At 33.7% G+C, this 19,750-nt stretch overlaps 1 protein-coding gene across 2 annotated transcripts in view; it reads left to right on the top strand.

Annotated features, from left to right (window-relative positions):
• Positions 1-19,750, top strand: part of BBS9 (Bardet-Biedl syndrome 9) — a 289,085-nt gene that overhangs the window by 59,761 nt on the left and 209,574 nt on the right. For both annotated transcript variants that reach the window (XM_051789144.1, XM_051789143.1), the window contains exons 13-19: positions 423-525; positions 1,424-1,528; positions 3,563-3,577; positions 7,024-7,164; positions 9,334-9,429; positions 14,077-14,249; positions 16,284-16,436. In XM_051789144.1, coding sequence (XP_051645104.1) covers positions 423-525; positions 1,424-1,528; positions 3,563-3,577; positions 7,024-7,164; positions 9,334-9,429; positions 14,077-14,249; positions 16,284-16,436 — 786 coding nt within the window. The remainder of the gene's footprint in view (positions 1-422; positions 526-1,423; positions 1,529-3,562; positions 3,578-7,023; positions 7,165-9,333; positions 9,430-14,076; positions 14,250-16,283; positions 16,437-19,750) is intronic.

The raw sequence follows: 19,750 nt of genomic DNA, 5'->3' as shown, positions 1-19,750 counted from the left end.
GGTTAGCTTAGATTTTATTATTTTTGGGTTTTTTTTGCTTTAGTCACCTAAAAGATTCAACATTTTATTTTTGTTTACATTTGAATGAATGCACACGACCACTTGCAAAATATTGACATTTTAATTACCACCTAAGTATTGGTTTATCTTGGGTTAAAATTACAAAAAAATGAGAAATTCCCTCAGGTTTTTTTAACTTTACAAGTTACTACATTTTGTTTTTGGTCGTAAGTAAATAAAAACTGTGAAAGGTTTGAAGTTGAAATTTTAAGTTCTGAAACATTGTTGCTGAATTGGTCTTTGCAAATTTTTTATATCTTTTTGTTGGTTAAAAGATATAAAAGAATAAAAGAGTTTTTTCCTGCTGTACAGAGATAAATTTGTTGCTTCCCCTAAATACTTCTTTGTGTCACTTGATTTAGATAACAGTACAGAGCAGAGTGGCTGCGCAGAAGCCGAGCCTGGCGGTCTGTGTGCAAGCTCCGTTAGCAGTGACCTGTGACCAGTTCATCTTTGATGATTTAGGTAAATTATTATAGTACCATTACAGTATCTGAGGATATTGGAAAGGTGTAGCCCAGCTTCCATCAAGTGCATTGTTGCACTCCACGTCTTCTTGATACTGCTTAGTGGAGGAAGATGGAGTAGAAAGGAAGGGAGTTGCTCCATTTATTGTGGTATGATGGGTGGTGGGTGAGGAGAGGTGGGGTGGCAGCTTTATGATGGAGGCAAAAAAAAAATCAGTTATTCTGTAGTACTTTGCTGGGGTATTTTTTTTTTGCTGATAATTCTGTCTATGTAGAAATGGCAGTATTGAGCTACAGGAAGGGGCAGAAAGTTTGTGTGCTGGTGGACAGTCTAGCATCTAGCATATATTCTCAGCTTAGTATCAACTGTTTAAGGATTGTAGCCTTTTTCTAACTTTGATGAGACTGCAGGTGGAATTGCCTTGAAGACTATGTGGAGCTCAAGATCAGACAAGTGTGCCTGCTGTTTCAGTTGTGACTACAGACCATTTCTGCTCTGAAATGTGCAGTAATGGTTCCTATTGAAACAGGGCTTTATTGACTGCTATTCTCATCTGAAAGGACAGTTCTTATGTTTTCTCAACATGTGGCAGGAGTGATGACTGATGGCTTTGTAAAATAGTAAAATCATAACATAAAGCTGCATTTGTTTTTATTTTCTCCATATTCAGTGTGCTGAGTTGTTTTATTGGTTATGCTTCAAGATAGCTGGAGGCCCAAGTCTACCTTTTACAAATAAAAGAGTTTTTTTAAAAAAGCATGTACCGTGATTTGATGAAGGTGAACTAATGGAAACAACTACCATAGTTTAGCAGAATAATTCCCAAAGTGCTAGGAAATATGTTGTGTTTATTTGGATGCTCCTATTACTTGATTTAATTTTGTGTTGTTTTTAGAACCGGATTCATCTGAAACTGTGGTCCTGTCTGTCTTTTTGAAGGGGAATTGTATTCCATCAGAACTAGAAGGAAATTGCATGGTTTCATATAATATACCAACAGGTAAGCCACTGGAGATTTCAAATTAATTTACATTTTTTTGAGACCTTTTTCCTTACATATTTCTTATAAATTTTCTTTGGAAATATATTGAAGACAGTAGTAATTAAAGAAATAATGCTTATCTAGTCTTCAGTTTTAGTTAATATTTTATGTTGCATCAAGTTATGTAATTGGCCTGACAGAGGTAAAGTCATAAACTTATTGCTTGTGAAACAGCTGTGCCAGCTTTCCCATCTTGTCCTATCAATTTGCTTCTGATCTGCTCTTTAAGGGACCACCTCTTGGAGTGAGAAGTTGGTTACGCCTTTATGACTATTCAGCCTTCTGGTCTGCCGACAAATGTGATGAAAACTACCTCCCCACAGAGGAGGAGATTTGAATAAGCATTAGGAGTGATTATTCATCACTTCCTTTTTAACAGATGAACATATTCATTCTAAACAAATAAACTAACCCAAAGGATAGAAACCAAGTTGTTATTTTGTAATGCCCTAATGACCCTAGTGATAGAATATGTGACTTTTTCCTGATATCCATAACTGATTAGCTTAGTTTTCTACACACAGTTTTGTGAATATGTCAGGCTACTGAGAAACTATATTTAGGAGGGCTTCCACGTTAAGTTAAATGCTGCATAAACCAGTTAAAGCTGTCAGTTCTTCACTTCTCACTGCTTGGCTTTGCTCCTGCACCTCCTCCCCTGTTCTTACACAATCAACAGTTGTTTCTCAGCCAGATTTGCTGATTTAGTTCACTGTGCAAAGACAGAGCTATGCCAGCAAAAACGGAGTAGATTGACATGAAAGACTTATAAGTTAATGTAGGGCTTTTGTGAAGGGTGGTGGTCTTGAGTACCTTATCCAATATAGACACTTTTATGTAAGCATTTCCTTCACATCACTTCACACTTGAAACATTGTGTTTATGGTGATAGTCTAGGCTGTGCTATGACTGAAATGTTTATTTCTAGACAAAACTGGAACTTGTGTTTTTTAAAGAACTTCATCTTAACCTCTTTAGACATAGCTTGCAGATATGTGCAGAGGGTGGGAGTGGAAAGGATGCTCCTCCCTTCTTCTTTAGAGCCTGCATGAACAACTCGTACAACTTTAGTCCCTCTGTAATGTGATTCTGACTTCATATTCCTTGTGAATGAGATGCTGTACATTTGTAACTATCTAAATTAGTGTTGTGGATTAGATAGGTTTTGTGGGATCACTGTACAGGTGACTTATCAGTATCTTGGATCCTCTGATTTCAAAAGCTTGCTTTTTGTTTCGCTGGTCTTGTTTCTGTGATTTTGCTTTGGAAGACCAGCAAATGAATGTTTTATTTCTTTCAGGTAATACTAGTTAAACGTACGCTTATATTTTAGTTGTTAGGTTGGATTTGGCAATTCTTTTGGTTAGGGGAGTAAAGAAATCTTACATCTCAAGTATGTTTCATGGTTTATATGTGATTAAAAAAAAAGAACAAGCAGACATGACATCTAACAGAATTAGGCAACTGAAGAAGAAATTTTAAAAACTTACCTTTGATGGTCGAATTTGGAAGACTTTTATTAAAGGAACATAATTAAGATCTGCTAAATTTTTGGATATTTATTTACACTATTAAGCTATGATAATTCGATTACATACAAATACTAGTGTTGCTTGGCAGACAAATCCTTAAGTATAATATACTAGTAAATAAAAATTAAATGCCTTTGTGACTTCATTTTATCTGAAGAGAGCCTTTTTCCTCTTTTGTTTTTTTAAGATATTTGTATTTGTGACCAAATCAGTCTTCAGTCTATCTCTGGGATTCATCCAGCTGAAGTTTAATGAGTCAATCAGGTGGATGGGGTTGCACTATTGATGAATGTGGTCTCATGTCTGGTTTTTGGCTAGTATCATATCTTTATGTATTGTCTACTTAACAAATGTGTCTTAAGTTCTTAAAAACTTGTTACTGCATTTTCTTTTTTTTTCTTATTTGAGTAATATCTCATTCTTTTTTTTTTCTTTTGTCCCATTGCTGGTTATACGGTAGAGCTCAATCCTGAAGGTAAGTGAATGAAAAAATGCAAAATTTGAATAGTTTCATGAGTGACAGTATATGCTGAATAAAGCAGAATTGGAAGGGAGCTGTTATTTTAGCTATTATTTCTACAAGTTCTTATTATCCTTGGTTTGATGCTATGTGAATATAGCGTGAATATAGAAAATAGAAAGTAGTAAAGACATTTCTTAGTGAAGTATATTGCACTTCCTTGTGTGTAACAGGAATTTTACAAAGTATTAAGTGCCTTCTGCATTGAGATTGGAAATTGAGAACAATTGTGTGATTTTCCTTTACCATATTTTTAGCTATTTTTTTCAAGTTTTAGCAAGAACTAAGGCAGCTAAATTATAGCTTTGTTTGAACAACTATTAAGGATTTGTGGCTAGTGCTATGCTGTTTGGACTGAGTAGCTCTGAAAATGATGTCACAACATCTCTTTGTTTCAGTTCCCATTGGAAACATCTTATTCAAGGCTAAAAGGTTGCTTTCTATCTGAGACTACCAGCAGTACAAAAACTCTGCTGTGATCATGGTAGCTATGATTCTTGGAAAGGGTACAATTAAAAGACAAAACAAGACTGGAAAGTTAGCTTATGTATACATAGACTAAAAAGGGAGAAGAGTAGTTTTGCAGTGCAGTAGTAGATGTGTTGAAAAGATGTAGTGCTTGTACAAAATATTTTATGAACGTTAATAATATATAGTAAATACAAATTCCTTCGTGTTTTGGGAAGGTAAAGTAGTTGATTGTCATAGGTTTAGAGATCAACTGAGAGGGTATTTTCAGTTTTGCAGTTTTCCTATACAGAAGTTATAGATGGATGTGTATTTGAGTCTAATTTTTCAATACTTATGCTCTTTTGAGCATAGTAAGTGAAGTAAAAACTAAATAACTGTGTTAATGGTACCCTGGTTTCCGAATATTTCAGTGAACCCTACAGGAAATAGATGCTAGAACCATCTCAATAAGATACTACTCTTGACAAGAATACTTATTTTCTTGTGGCACATTTCTGCATACAAAGTATTTTAAAAATTAATTATCAATAAAATATAATAAAAGAAATGTATATCATTTCAAAGAATAACATCCTAAAAATGAAAAATTGGAGTTTTTGTTAAGAACTATCTGCTCAAGATGAAAACCTGCTGCTGAAGAGAATATTGCTGAGATTCTACACAGCAAACTTTGTAGAATCATCTGAGACAAAATCTGTTTGGATTACTGTGAGGTGCACTGGACTACTTAAATTCAGGGTTGTGCATACTGGAACAAGTACCAATTCTGAATATTTAACACGGAGATGTGAGTTCTAATGCTTTTTTTTAAATGCTTTTTATAATGTACATTAATGTTATGTTTCAAATTTAATTAAATGAATGAATGAATAACTTGGAAGTGAAATAGTAACTACAAGGCATTAACTGTTTTATTACTTTTTTTATCAGATAAGTGCATAGTATGCCTTTACATACTAGTACGTTATGAGATGTTAGACAGTTTCTATTGTGTTTCAGGTTAGAAAAGAATCTGAATTTTTTCCCCACTTTTTTTTTCTTTATTACAGAGCTGAAATTATGTATCATGCAAAGTATCCCAACTGTAGATGAAGTGAGATGTATTGCTAGACATAACATCAATGGGCTGAAAAACTTCTGACTTCCACACATTGCTACTTCTTTGTAGAGTTTTCACTGTAGTGATAGATTTTGCTGGAGCTTTTGGTTTTTCTTATATATAGTTGTTTTGGATTAATCAATTAGAAATCTCCCCAGTCACCCTCCAAAGCTAGATAATATTTGATTTAGTTTTGATTTGACTTTTGTCTGAAATATTGAAAAGTTATGTTTATGATGAGGCAGACTGACAGCAGACTATACAGGAAAAAGCTGATATGAAAAAAAGAAGGAAAATACCTTGTTTTAAATATGAAAATGTTTCAAGTCTTTCTGGCTACTTTCATCACTTAATTTTTTCCTGTTGATAAGTCTCCACATCTAAGTTCAATAGTAAGATGTTTGTGTTATGTTGTCATCAAGAGCAGATTTTACTTTTCCCATCAGATTGTGAAGATCCGGTTGAATGAATCATTCTGAAAGGTCATGAGTTTACTTTCAAATATTCCTTCAGGAATTTTCCATGGAACCTGGGGTTATCCTGAGTTTGAGGACCTGTCTTTGGTTTGAATGAGCTTTCTGCTCATTTTACTATGATTTTGTATTGTACAAGCTGCTGTGGAATAGTCACTTGGAGGCATTATGAGCCAGCCAAAAGACCTAATGAATTGACAACCAGAAAGATGAATCTGAGCCTTCTAGTAACATTTTTTTCCCTCAGATGAGTCTTAGAAGTAATTTTTTCATTGCAAGAGGTCTGCGAAGAAGCAAACAAAATTGTTATCAAAAAGGGTTGCTTGGATGGCTATTAAACGTTTGAGCTCAAGTTTTATACTAACCTGCAAAGCTTACATGACTGATAACCTCTATGTAGCTATGAGTTTCATGACTTTTCTGAAAGTTACTTACTTTATCGTCTCTAAAACTCTATTATTGTTAAACTAGGTTTTCATGTAGCTGCTTCATAAAAAAACAAATGGTCTCAAAACCCCCATAGTCTGCCTGCTCAAAAGAGCAAGTACTCTGTATTTCATAGCAACTAGCACTTTTGCCTTTCACACAGAACATATCAGACAATTGCTGACATGCCAGCAATATCTGAGAAAATTTTTGACACATTCAAATGTCTTTGCTAGATGTTAGTGTTAAAACTTCCTCTTTTCTCTTGCACCGTTCTGAATAAGTTGCATATGACAATAGATCCCAATACTCAAAGCAGTAACCAGTTTGTTCTACAGTTCTGTTCTATTATGTTGCAATGAGTTGAAAGATATAACTTAATATACTTTTGGGTAATAATCTCTATTAGATACATTCTTTTCTAAACCATAAACCTCTGAGAGATGAAGGTTGCATAGATGTTTTTTAAGAATATTAAAAAAAAAGTAAATCTGTTCTTAAAAAGCATTTAGTTGTGGATATTCCTGATAAAAATGTTCATGCTTCAATTCTGTGTTTGAAGGATCAGGAATAATCACACAACTCTTGTGTATGTTAAAGTGGAATTGTTTGTCTAGAGTGTTAAATAAAATCTAATCTTTATTGCATTTTAATTGGTATAAATACAAGTATGCAGTAAATTCCATCAGTAACTCTTGCTTTCCCATTTATAGAAAAATGTTACCTTGAAAAGGTAATTAAAAGTATTCAAATCTAAAGGTGCTTCAGGAGGAAAAGTTAACAAAAATTAAGAATTTGATATAGTTTTTGGTTTAACATATTCCTTAATCATCTGAAAGGTATCTTGTTGTACCTCTTTGAGGACAGTGGTATGAAGTATCTTGTATTCAGAATCTGGGCATGAGAAATGAATCTGTGTTGTCCGATTTCAGGAATACCAAGAGTTGCGCAGTGTAACTTCAGTCTGCCTTTGCGCTTAGTTTGCTTCCCATCTCAACCTACAAAAGCAGCAAACCACAAGCTGACTATTGATACCAACAAACCTCCTGTCACTTTTCTCACCATTTTTCCAGGTAGGTTTTTAAATATGTCTGTAATCGGAAATGTGGTAGAGGCTTCCAGCAGGAATTGTTTGTCTGTGTGAAGTAATGAAATAATTAAAAAAGCTCATGTTGGCGTATTTTTAAAGTATTTTTTGAAAGAAATGATGGCATAATGTTTTAATAATAATAATAATAATTCACTTGGGGTAATATATCTATCTATGGTTAAACTGCAGATTTCATGATATAGATCTAATTTTTAGAAAGTCATTTTACATAAAATTGCAGAAGTGGTGTTGTAATAGGGAAAACATGGGCATTCATTTGAAAAGAAAGGGTAGGGTAAAGCAGAAGTGGTCAATGTTGTATGGAAGAAGTATAGTTGCTTTAGAGGAAGACTTGTGGAATTTTTGATATATCGGTCTGAAGCTGATCTTATTTAATAATTCCATTACCCTTCCTGGACCAAGAAGAAGATTTGTACTTAGCGGTATTTTCTGATGTGCAAACCTGAGCTTTGTTTTGTACTCAGAATTACATTAAAACAGTTCGAAGGAGAAATTAGGTGCCATTTGGGACTGGAAAAAGAAGAATGAAATTGAGTACTGTAATGTTATGAAAATAATTTCTGCTATAATTACGTGCTCATAATTTGGAAGAGAGAGAAGGTAGAAGTTACCACAGGAATACTCTGTGGTATAATATGATGTAATCATAAGCAAACAAATAAGAACTGAGGATGTATTAGACAAAATGGTTCCATGCAGGAAACTAATATTATGTTACTAGACCCTGGCACACTGAGTGCTGGTTGCTGATATTAAATAAAAATTAGTTCAAACTCAGAAGTGTAGAAAAAAGGCTATGAATGTTATCTAGGGATTTGAAGAGGAAAGTTAAAGAAAGTGACTCATTTATCTTAATAAAATGCAGGCAAAACAAGAGAATATTGTTGACTTCAGTAAATATTTTGTGGCTGCATCATGGATCTAGATGATCATATTAGCACAAAAAGAAATGAATAAACAGAACTTATAAAGTGATTGAGAGTAAGTTCAGTCTGGCAGTGATTAAGTTCCTGAACTTCAGAGGACTGAGGTTCTACAGCAGTTTTCTGAGAGCTTTGTGGGCCAACAACTTTAATATGATACTTTTAAGGTGGGGCTGCTTTTCTCTTTTTGAAAAACTTATATCGTACATTTGTCTGAGAGCAGTAGAGAAGGCTTGGTTTGTTTTTTTTTTTGTAGCATGATTCTGTTCACTTTAAGGGTAAATATTACTTTTCTCTCAAATGGGTGTGTTGTGTAATACTTGAAACAGAGAACCTTTTTTCCAAATGTCTACATTTTGAGGTTTTCATAATGGACTTCCATTATGGCTAAGCAATAATGCTTTCAGAATAGCACATTGTATTTTATTTTTAACCTAGGGATGCATTGTGGAAAATACAACACAAACCATTGGACTAAGAAGGCATTAAAATATTCTGATTTCTGTTCATTCCATTTACAGTGTTAAAAAAAAAGTATGCTGGTTATGACGTGATCTGTGAATGAACTTTGAATTATGGGTGTATGCAGTAAAAGTTGTATCTCTTCTCCTTCTTGTTTTGCCTTATTTTTAGGAGAAGTTTGGGAGTAGACGTGACATGGAGTAGTTTTTGAAGTATGGTATTGTAAAATGAAGCCATTTAAACTCTTATTATGCACTACATGGAATGAAAAGAAAGGTGGACTTGCATGAACTTTGCAAAGTAGCTAGTTTTAGCAACCTAGATGCTTGTTTTACTCTGTGCTGAAAGCTGGAAAGAGTGTACTTAAATATTTTCATGATAATTTCTGCATATTTTTTGCATAAATATGTGAATTAAAGATGATCTTGCATATGGTAGAAGGTGGTAGTCTTTGGGCTCTTCACTAATCACGATTCTTTTTAGATGATTCAGGCTGAACCTCTGAGAAACCTACCTTTTTGTTTTCAGACTGGGAAAGAACAACCAGTGTGTAGCTCAGTTTCCACCTGTGAATGAAGGGGGGATATACCAAACTACTGCTGATATTCATTACTTTTGAACCCTAAGAAGGGAAACAATCCCATTCATTTGCTTGTGTGAAGGTTGACATAGTCCTGGCTATGGATTGAGGTTTGTTGAAAACCAGTGTCAAATTATAGAAAACTGTATTTAACTTTCTTTTTTAGACTTTGTTGATCCATCTGAGGGTGACCAGGCAAATGCTCTGGGATTTCTATTTTTAACTGGTTCAAAAACCACTCTTCTTGCTTCAAAAACATCACGTAAGTGCTATTAGTATTAATGTAAAAGAGGCCTGATCATCTGTTAATATGTGTACAAAGTGAGAATGTTGATCATATGAAGAAGGATAATCACTGTGTATGAATTACCACAGGAGTTTCACAGTGTTAATCACCCATTTCTCTCTCAGGTATATAATTATGTTACTAGGGGAGGTACAAAATTTTATGACAAAACAAAAAGTCCCACTCAAAATATAGTGGCAGTTTTTTGAAGAAAATGGATTTTCTTCAAATTTTTAGCAATGTTTTTATTCATAAATTAATACTGTCATTACAATAAGGAAAAACTTTCTCTTTTCCCAAGGGAATTTCAACACCTGTGTTTGGAATTAGTCACCTACTGAAATTTTTGAAAGGGATTAAAAAGCAGGTGCCTAACTTTTCACTGACTTTCAGTAATCTGTGACTTAAATTAGGCATCAAACCCTCCTTGCTTCTCTGCATCTGAGTAAATGCCTGGCTGTTATCTTTAGATGCCTGTATACATTTGTAAGTATAGAATTATGGATTCAAGATCCTTCCTATTATGTTTACAGAACACACATGCAGTTATGCTGTTATCTGGTCCAGTGTCTCTTGTGTAGAGTAGTTTGTGAATTAAGTAGTTTCAGCCACCTGTGAGTTTGTTCTCTTTGAAAAAGATTGGTGCTCTGTATTTTGGAGAGTTTATGGTGTCTTGCTCTGTACAACTGCTCAACTTGCTGAACTCTTTCTTGGCATGTGCATTGGAACCAAATCAGTTCAATTGTGTTTAGCATTTTCCATGCCAGCAGAGCACAAAGTCTTCATTTAATACAGCAGACTACAAATTGAAAAGCTAGAACACCTATTGCGCATTGCAGAGAGCTCAGTTGGAACACTGTGTGAATGCTTTATGAAAACTGTTTTGAGTGAAAAATCACAATCTAGTTTGTTGATGTGAAATCCTTTTGACACAAAGATGATCTGCCTTACTGTTTTCAAAAATCCATTTTCCATGATGGGATATATAAATATCGTGGTGTCAGCTGTAAACTATGAGATAATACCTTTTCTAATGTAATCAAATGTGTTAAAAACAGAAACCATCTGCAGAGTAACTGTCATTGTACCAAGAATCGCTTTACATTTCTAAGGTTCAAATTCATTTGTATTGTTTTTTGTATGCATAATTTACATACTGGTTTATTGTTAGTTTGTTTTTAATATTTCTTTAAATAGTAGATCTGAAACAGTTTCAACTAACTAGACATGCAAGTTCCCAGACCTGATAGTTTCTAAAAACTAAAAAATTTAAAGGATTTATAAATAACCTTTTCTGGATTATAGTTTAAATCTTTGATTTGGATTTCATTTTGCATTCTGATGCTGTGTAAGGAAAAGTTTATGTCTATATAATGTATTTTAGTTTCTAGTGAGGCTATAACTTGTAATCTCACACCCACCCATCCCAATCCTCAATCTTTTTCCCTCAGGTTTGTTTATTCACTAGCTAGAGATGGTGTTTGCAGTCTTACAATAAACTTTCCCACACTGCTTTACTTGTGAAGTTCACTTTACAGAGGAGATTCAAGATATCTGTTTCTCCTAGTGTGACTACTCAGTTATTGCGTCTGGGAATCCTAACTTCAGAAAACGAATGAGTAATATGATGCCAACTTCTATGTTAACAGCCTGATCTCAGCATCCAGATTATGCATTGGATTGCATTGGTTAGAGAAGTTCTTAGGGAGCATTTGCTTGCTTGAAATTTTACCTAAGTAAAACTGATTAAAAAAAATATATTTGTAAGAAGTCCGATACTCAAGCATAATTCAGAATATTTTCTGGAACAGAGACTATCCATAATACAAAAGCATTGTTGGTAGAATGTCATGATACTAAAATGATTGTGCTTGAGTGAACAGATCTGCTGTGGAATGTAGATGAAATTATGTATTATTTGTTAGGTCCTTATTCTACTGTGTAAATTAACACTGATCTTATACTTTGTAAAACTGTTTATGCAACATTATCACTGTGGAAATGTTCTTCAAAAAGAAAATGGTATGTAGATAAATATTGACTAGAAGTAATGGTGTTTTAGAAAATTAAAAAAAAAAATGTTGAGATCAGGCCTTATTTCTGGTTTTCCATGAAAAAGTTTATCTGGGCCAGTGGAAGAAGACCTCTTTTTCCATATCCCTTATTAAATGGACCTTAAGTTCTGGATAGGAAGAGCTGCATGTGGAAGTGAAGCTCTCTCCAGGTTCAGTTGGGTTTCACTGCTGAAGCTGCAGGCAGGAACGACGTGAAAACGTCTGTTTTCATGTTTGTTTTTAATTGTATTAGCTAATCCGTTTTGAACAGTGTAGTAATTGAATATGTTACTTCAGCCTGTCAAGACTGCTGCAAAGAAACCCAACCTGAAGTACATCTTGACAGAAAATACATATCAAACAGTTGCTTGTCTCAGATAGATTTAGATTTTAATGTTTTATTTGAGGGAAATTTTTTTAAACTGTCTTTTAGCCAAAGTGTAGAGAAGGCTTGTCTGCTAACTGTGGATGGTTTTTTTTCTGCTGATATAGACTTCCTAACTGAGAAGTGAACCAAACCTTCTAGACTTCCTTCAGATAACCTACTGGCAGAGCAGCCATTCTTAATTTAGGTTGTGCTCATTGGACAACCTGTTGTAGTGTTAGAAGACTTTGTAACCTATGTAACCTGTTTGTGCTCCTCAGTCTCCTACTTTTCTGATTGATAATTTTCTGAAAATCTTTTGTAACTTTCTGGAATGGAACTTATTTAACAAAAAGCTAATTTGAGTTTGTTAACCATCATAAAAACATGCAATGGACAGAAGCACAGTTATTTCTTTATCTTTTTTCACTGTATTTCTGTTCAAAATGTGTTTAGTAAAACTACAGATTCTCATTTTTTTACTGTTTCTAAATTTAATTTGTCTTTTTTGAAAGCTGGAAGATCATGTAAAACAAATAATTGCAGTATTCTCTACTCAGGCCATGATAAAATTAGATTGTGTTTGTATTGACCAACAAACAATGTATGGAAACAAAATATGCATTTTGGCGGAAATTAGTTTTGTCCATTTGAAACCATTAATGTATTAGATATGTCAGTTATAAATGGAATGACTGTTGATTTGACCTGAAAACATCTGAGCTAATTTCCCTCAAGGAAGAATCACTTAGAACAAAGTATGATGATACATCCAAGTAGGTCCAGCCATTACACTGTGAGTATTTAAAAAATGGATATTAGGTTGAATGTTATCTTTAGCAGATGGTGTTCTTTTCTATAACAAGCATGTTTTTAAATAAAACTTGCTCTTTCCTGTTACACTGTAAACAGAATTTTTCATTCTGCATTCAGTGAAATACGTATCCTGGGAATGATGCCAGTGCTAATGTCAAACAATCTTGAATTACTTATGTTGAGAAAATTTTAAATAAGTGCATTCAAGTACTAAAGAATTCTGGTTAATTTAATTTACTGTGGACCTTGTTAATATGGGCAAAAAAGAGAACTATTTTGTATCAAATCGTCATGGCTGCATTTCTATCTACCCTCTTTTATAAGGTATTGGTAGATACGTAATGAAAACAAATAAGGAACTGTTGGTTATTGTGTTTTGTCTGAAAAAAATAAGAAAAATAATTAAAGGGCCTCTATGATTTTCCATAATGTTTTCCTCTCAACATTTAGTTAATTCTGATTTCCTGGAACCTGAAGAGGGGATTATACAAATGTGGACTAGAAATAAAATCTCAGTCCACTAGCCTAATACTTTGAAATTCATTTGCTGGGAGAGGTAACACCAGCTAACAGGATTTGATTTCTTCCTTCGGTTTATATTAACACTTTCATTCCTACACTAAGCCATTTTTACAAAACCATAGTGTGTAGATGGATAAGAATCACCTTCTACTAATATTAACTGTGTCTAGAGTGAAACATAGCACTATTAAAGCTGAATATTGTTGCCTATGAGTAGTTAGACTAATACTTTTCCTACTACAAGTTTTCCTAGGAAGTGGAGATATAATAAAAATGATATTGAGTCTATTATTTGAAGAACTCAATAACCGTTTCCAAAAGACATTAAAGGTGGTTTGTTATCACGAGATGTTACCATCTGGCTTGTTACCATCAGATGCTTAAGGTACTGTGCCTCAGTCACAGTTCAAAGTTAATTGAACCTGATTGTCTCCAGCCCTGAGAAAAGCTCACTAAAGTTGTTATGGCAGAGCATTGCAGACAGCCTGTTTTATGATTTCATACATTTATGATTTCATATATTCATATATTTTCATATATGATTTCATATAACTCTCCTGTTTCCTTATTGTGGTAGTTCTTCATAGCTTTTTTTCCTTCACGAATAGGTCCATACTCTTAAAAAAGAGTCTTGTGCCAAAAAATTGCCTATTAAAATTAGGATAAAAGGGATAGTATTTAGGACCAACATCAACAAAATGCAAGTATTTCTTTAACACAAGTGAACATGTATCTCTTAAGAAAATCTCATGTAGACTTAGGATACAATTAGCATGTTCAACTTGTGTGTTATCTAAACTATATTGTGTAGTGAGTGTATGTGGCTTAAGTGTGTGTTTATTAGTCTTGTATCTGTTGTGCTCAAAGAACGATACAGGATCCAGAGCGACCAGTTGGAAGACCTTTGGCTGATAACGAAAGAGCTCACACGCCGACTAGAGGAACATTTCAAGAAGCAAAACTGCAAAGATTTTGCATGTACCTTTTCTGGTTCAATTCCCCTGCAAGAATATTTTGAACTAATTGATCGACATTTTGAGGTATGTTACATGATATGTGAATCCTTAATGTTCCGCTAGTTTAAAGTTGTATGTTAGTACAATGATTAATCAGATTATAACTATAGCTATCACAGGCATTTGGCTTTCAGAAAATAGAAGGTTATATCTAAGATAGTTCTGGAAAAAAATGTCATAATTTGGTTTTTAAAATACAGAGTATGCCTTGCCTCTGAAACAACCCTTGCAATTAGCAGAGCACATGTAGCCAGTGTGCAGTCTGCAAATCATACAAATTAAGGAACCAGTATTTGCCCTTCTGTTCACTGCCTGTACAGAAGCCATGAATTCTTCATTCACTAACATCATGTTAATTGTAAAATTCTTTCAAAATTTGCCCTTAGTTTTAGGCTGTTTTGCTCTTCCATACTAAGGAAACCAGGACCACTTTTTTTTCCCCCTGAGTCATCCTGGTAATTATATGGAAAGTCCCTTCAGTGTCTAAAAAAACTGCCCTTGCAGATCAAGCCCTGGAGACTCAAGAAAGTTTACCAAACCAGATATAAAAGAAATGTAATTACTTTTTCCTGTTTGACTATGCAGATGACAATGAAAAATCTCCAGTAGTTCAGATAGCTTGTAGAAATAGCCAATAGAATAGAATATATCCATTCTTTCCCTCCACACCTTTCCAGTAAAAAAAGGAAATAGCTATTTGAAGATTTCTATTAAACTTGTGTATTTGGTAAAAGCAACATATGTATGTAAGAATGAGAAATACTGTTGGATGTTTGTTCTGCCACATTTTTTGTGAGTTTGAGCCATCACCATACAGAAAAATGGAAGCTGTAGTTGGAATTTTCTGGGATTTTTTTTAAGGGGTCAGCCTAAATCCTAGTCTTAAGCTCATGGCTAATTGTTCAGCTAATTTGAAAGTCAAAATGTTTGTGTTTTTTTAAGTGACTGGTAGAAATACTGTAAGCATAAGCTTGTGGTACAATCTAGTGAAACCTAAATACGTTGAAGTTTGAAACATAGGTGTTATTGCTGTAACGCTAATTTAGGATCTAGTCAGGTAGCAGCTGGCTATTTTGAAATTTCTGAAATTTTCCAATGGTCCGAAAAGATCTAAATAGTCTATAAAGTGGGTCCTTATGCTCCCATCCCTCTTAGTTTCAACACACTCTTTTTTGACAAACCTGGGAGAATATTACCTGAGATGCCCTTTTTTTAGTACTGTTTCTGGAAAAGCTGCATAATGTTTCTTTTTCTCTTTGCTTCCCTGAACTGTTGTTTATAATCATGTGCTGACATAAAGATATGTTTCCTTATATTTAAATATAATCCCATTTCTAAATTTAGGAAATTTCTGCTCATTTTGGGGCATTTTTGCTCACATGTGGAAAGCTGAGTGTCTTGATGTTTCTTCTGCTAGTTATAGCATGTCAGCTGTACTCTCAGTTTTCTGAAAGACTCATCTTTAGTCAGTTCTATGTTAAAGGCATGTACTAGTAAGTGATGATTAATAGATAAAATAAGACTTTTTATCATCTGAACATTTGATATACAATGTTCAAAGTTTTGTGAACACTTCGAGGAAGTTTATTGCTATAACTGATCTGTATGCATAAAAAGGAGAAAAGGATTTCACTTCAGAAAAAGACAATCATTCAAAAAGTACAGAATCCAGTACTTCTCTTCATGCTTTCTACTACAATGAATATCAAGTCCAATACACTGTGTATATGTGTCATAAATAGCACATCAAACCAAGCCTTCAGGTCTCGGTAGTGAAATTTCAGTCTTGTTAATAGGCTTCTTGATGTGAAAATGTGCATTTTCACATTTAATTCTGGCTGTTGACAATTAGTGTTGAATTCAGTAGGAAATGATAATTCCTGAAATGTTAAAAAGCTTTATGAGGAGTGTAAAATATCAAACTGGTATAAATGACAATCATGTTTGTGTAATACACTCTGTCACAAAAATTTTACTAAACTTCTCCCGTTTCATTTGCAATGTGCATACAATATATATGACCCTTAATCTGAATTCTTGAAAACCCTTAAATTGCAGCTACGTTTGAATGCTGAAAAATTTCAGGAGCTGTTATCTGAAAGGGCCGTACAGTTTCGAGCTATTGAGCGACGACTGCTGACACGATTCAAAGATAAAACTCCTGCTCCTCTTCAACATCTGGACACCTTGCTAGAAGGAACATTCAGAGAGGTCAGTACAGTTTGATTATGAGCCTAACCCTTCTTTATCTTGTTGCTAAAACCTAGCTTAAAGCATATAAGCTGTGCTTTCCTGGTTACATTTACCATCCAAGAGACCAGGAAGCAGTAATTTGTTTAACCTAATAGTCCCTGTAACTTTCCAGATGATTTGCAATAGTTTTATTTAATCTGCGACCACAAAATCTTTACTCCTGGGTCACACCAGCTTGACAGCACATCATTCTTTCCTAACTGATGTTGATAGTGTAAATATTTTATAGTTCATGTGAAAATATTTTATAGTTCATAGCTTGTGTAAATATTTTATGGTACACTGTAAACTGGCGGAATGGTTTGGCTGGTGTAACATTCACAACAAAATTGTCTGAGACTGACCATGTCCTTCCTATGGGGATTTTATGTTCTAATCATTTCAGAATGTGATAGCTGCAAAAGAACAGTGTTTAAAAAAACAAATCATTCCTGAACCATCCTCGTACTGGACAAAGAATAAACCAATTTTTCTTCCTTTTGCTACCTCAGCTCTGCATTGCTTTAGAATAACACTTTTTCATTATGTGTTCCCTCTGTTAAGAAATTATTTTATGTGTTTTTTTGATTTTCTGTTGGAGGATCTGATTTTACTTTCTAACATGCTTTTTTTGAGAAGCTGAGTTAAAATTAGATTCCTTGCTGAAAAAAAAGACTTACCTTTATGCAGTGTTGTATATCACAATAACTAAAACCCAAAGCTGTTAAGGAAAAGTATTTGCCCTTACTGTTTCATCTAAGAAAACATTTCTTTAAATTGGAGAAAACTGCCCTTCCATGTATGCTTATACATGAGTCAGATTTGCCCTTGAGTCTTTACTGTGAATGAGTTAACATAAGATGATTTAAGTTTGAAAGTGAGGATTTTCTGGTTGCTTTAAGAAATACTAGCTATTGTTGTGATAGATGGGTTATTATTTAACACTTTGAAATGGCGTGACTAAATAAGCCCAAAAGATTAATGTGAGTCTCTTGAGTCTGCTTTTGCTGTGTAGAACTTCTGCTTCTAAACTTAAAAGCAACTGGGATGTGCTTGAAAAATTTTCTTATGCAGTTGCTTTGAAAGATGAATTCTGAGAATATGACAAAAATCAGGTTGTTGAAATAGATACATATTGCAGAAGCTTATAAGATCCTTCAAACCAGGATTAGATGGGTGCTTTTCTTAACATTACTGTTGTGAGCCTTTTGAATTGGAATTAGAGCAGTTGGAAGGAGAATGAGGAAAAATATTTGTTTTCAGAGAACAAATGCTTAAATTTTTTCACAATTGTTAAAACTTTATTTTAAGCAAGCACACATTTTTCTTGATAGATTTCCTTTGTAATTTCTTTTGTTCATGGGAATTCACTTCCAATAAAGAAATGTTGTTATTGTTAGTACAAAGAAAATGTAGTAAAATGGTCATTGCATAGAGACCCCACTGCTGCATATGTTGTTTCAAAAGTGAGAGCTGTGGTAGGATTTAATATTGACTCTGCTGTGGGGGTGAAATAAAACAGCTCAATGATGCATTTTCTATATTAGAAAAGACCTTGTTTTCTTTAATTCAGTATCAAATTCTGTCTTTATTTGAACAAGTATGTCTAATACAAATAGTTGAGGTATTCAAAATATGGCAAATGAGTTTTCTGAAAAGGAATAATGAGGCTGGTTAAATATGAACAGTATGAAGTCTCACTCCAAAAATTCTTTTACGCATGTAGGCTTTTTGACATTGAAGTAAATACAATTTTTATTCTCATATAATTGTCTGAGAATCTCATCTCCTTCCTTATATAAAATATTTTTATAATGAGAAAATTTACCTCGTTTTATCCCCTTAGTTTAAGCTAAAGTAATTGTTAGGTACAAAGCAAGGTTTTGTTGCTTTTTACATTGGGTTTTGTAGGCAGAAGGGAAATGTGTATGTTTTGGTTTTATAGTGCATTCCAAACCTTTTCATCTAGAACAGAAAGGAGTTTCCAGTTAATTTGAATATGTGATTTTATTAGCCTTTTTAACACAGAATCTCCAGGACTTGGGCACTGCCTGAATTACATTCTTCATAGGATAACTATTATAGCCTAGGATATATAAAGCTGCCTCTTATTGCTTCCTGTATTTCCTTTTATCAGAACAGTTATGGAGCAGATGTATGACCTTTGTATGAACAACCTTTTAAATACAAATCAAATAATGAATACACAACTCATGTAATTTCATTGCCTAGGTGTGATAAATACCTACTGTAAATTTATTCTGTATGGTTTCTCTGCCCACCTGTAAATTGTTACGAATTACTGAACTGATTTGAATTTTACTACTAAAGTAGATGGTAAATGTTAATTTTCAGATTTTCAACTTCAAGTAACAGTCGTGTTTGTATATGTAGGTAGATGTACAATGCATGTCAAAATTATGGTTGCTAAACAGGAAAAAATTAATCACGCTGCTTTTGATTCTCTGGTAAAAAGCATTTCTATTTATGAACTAGTTTTTTCATTAATCCTTGTACACTAGCAACAAGGCAGGCTGTATTTAGCGCTACGATAAAATTACTGATGGGTTTATTGTAAGGAAACTTTAGCCTTACTTTTCAACTTGAAAATAATGAAGAAATGTATAAGCAGGCATTGGTTTGTGCAATGACAAAAAGTTTGCTTTTGGTTTTATTGCCCTGTTTCATATTTTCTTTTAGAATTTGTCTTTCTTAAGTAATAATAAAGATCTAAAGGGATTGGAGTGAGTAGTAACAACAGTTAACAAACAGTCACATCAGGTGTTTCATTCTGGAAGAAAAAGAAAAGCTGTTATATACTTGGTCTTGTATGTTAGAAAAAGGAAATGTTATTCTTATGATCTTTAAGAATGATTTGTAGGAAGGTGCTATGAAGAAAAATGGAAAAATCAATTTGCAATATATGCAAATTCTCGATCTCTGATTAAAAAATTTAGCAGTGCAGTTGGACATGCTGCTACCACTTGTTCTAAGAAAGGATTTTAATTAGATAAATTTAAAAGCAATTGAATGGTAGTTGAGATTGCATATATTTTTTGTCATTTAAAGGACTTCAAATATGGGATGAGATTGCAGCAAATTTTATGGTAGCTGTTGTAAACAGCATGTACTTTGTATATTGCTCCCCTACTAGAGACATGTTATTGCTTGAAAGTGTAGTTTAATGATCTTTTATGTCTACAATGTGTTTTCTGTCATATTAGAAAAAAAAATCATAGTTTGGCAGTAGCTACAGGTTCTTGCCCTGAAATCGTAATTTTCATGCATTGACT

Source organism: Manacus candei, unplaced genomic scaffold (assembly GCF_025592945.1).
Source record: "Manacus candei isolate 608988 ecotype Guabito, Panama unplaced genomic scaffold, ASM2559294v1 h1tg000026l, whole genome shotgun sequence".
Lineage (NCBI taxonomy): Eukaryota > Metazoa > Chordata > Aves > Passeriformes > Pipridae > Manacus > Manacus candei.
Note: the sequence above shows the minus strand (reverse complement) of the source record. Positions and strands in the feature narration are given on the sequence as shown.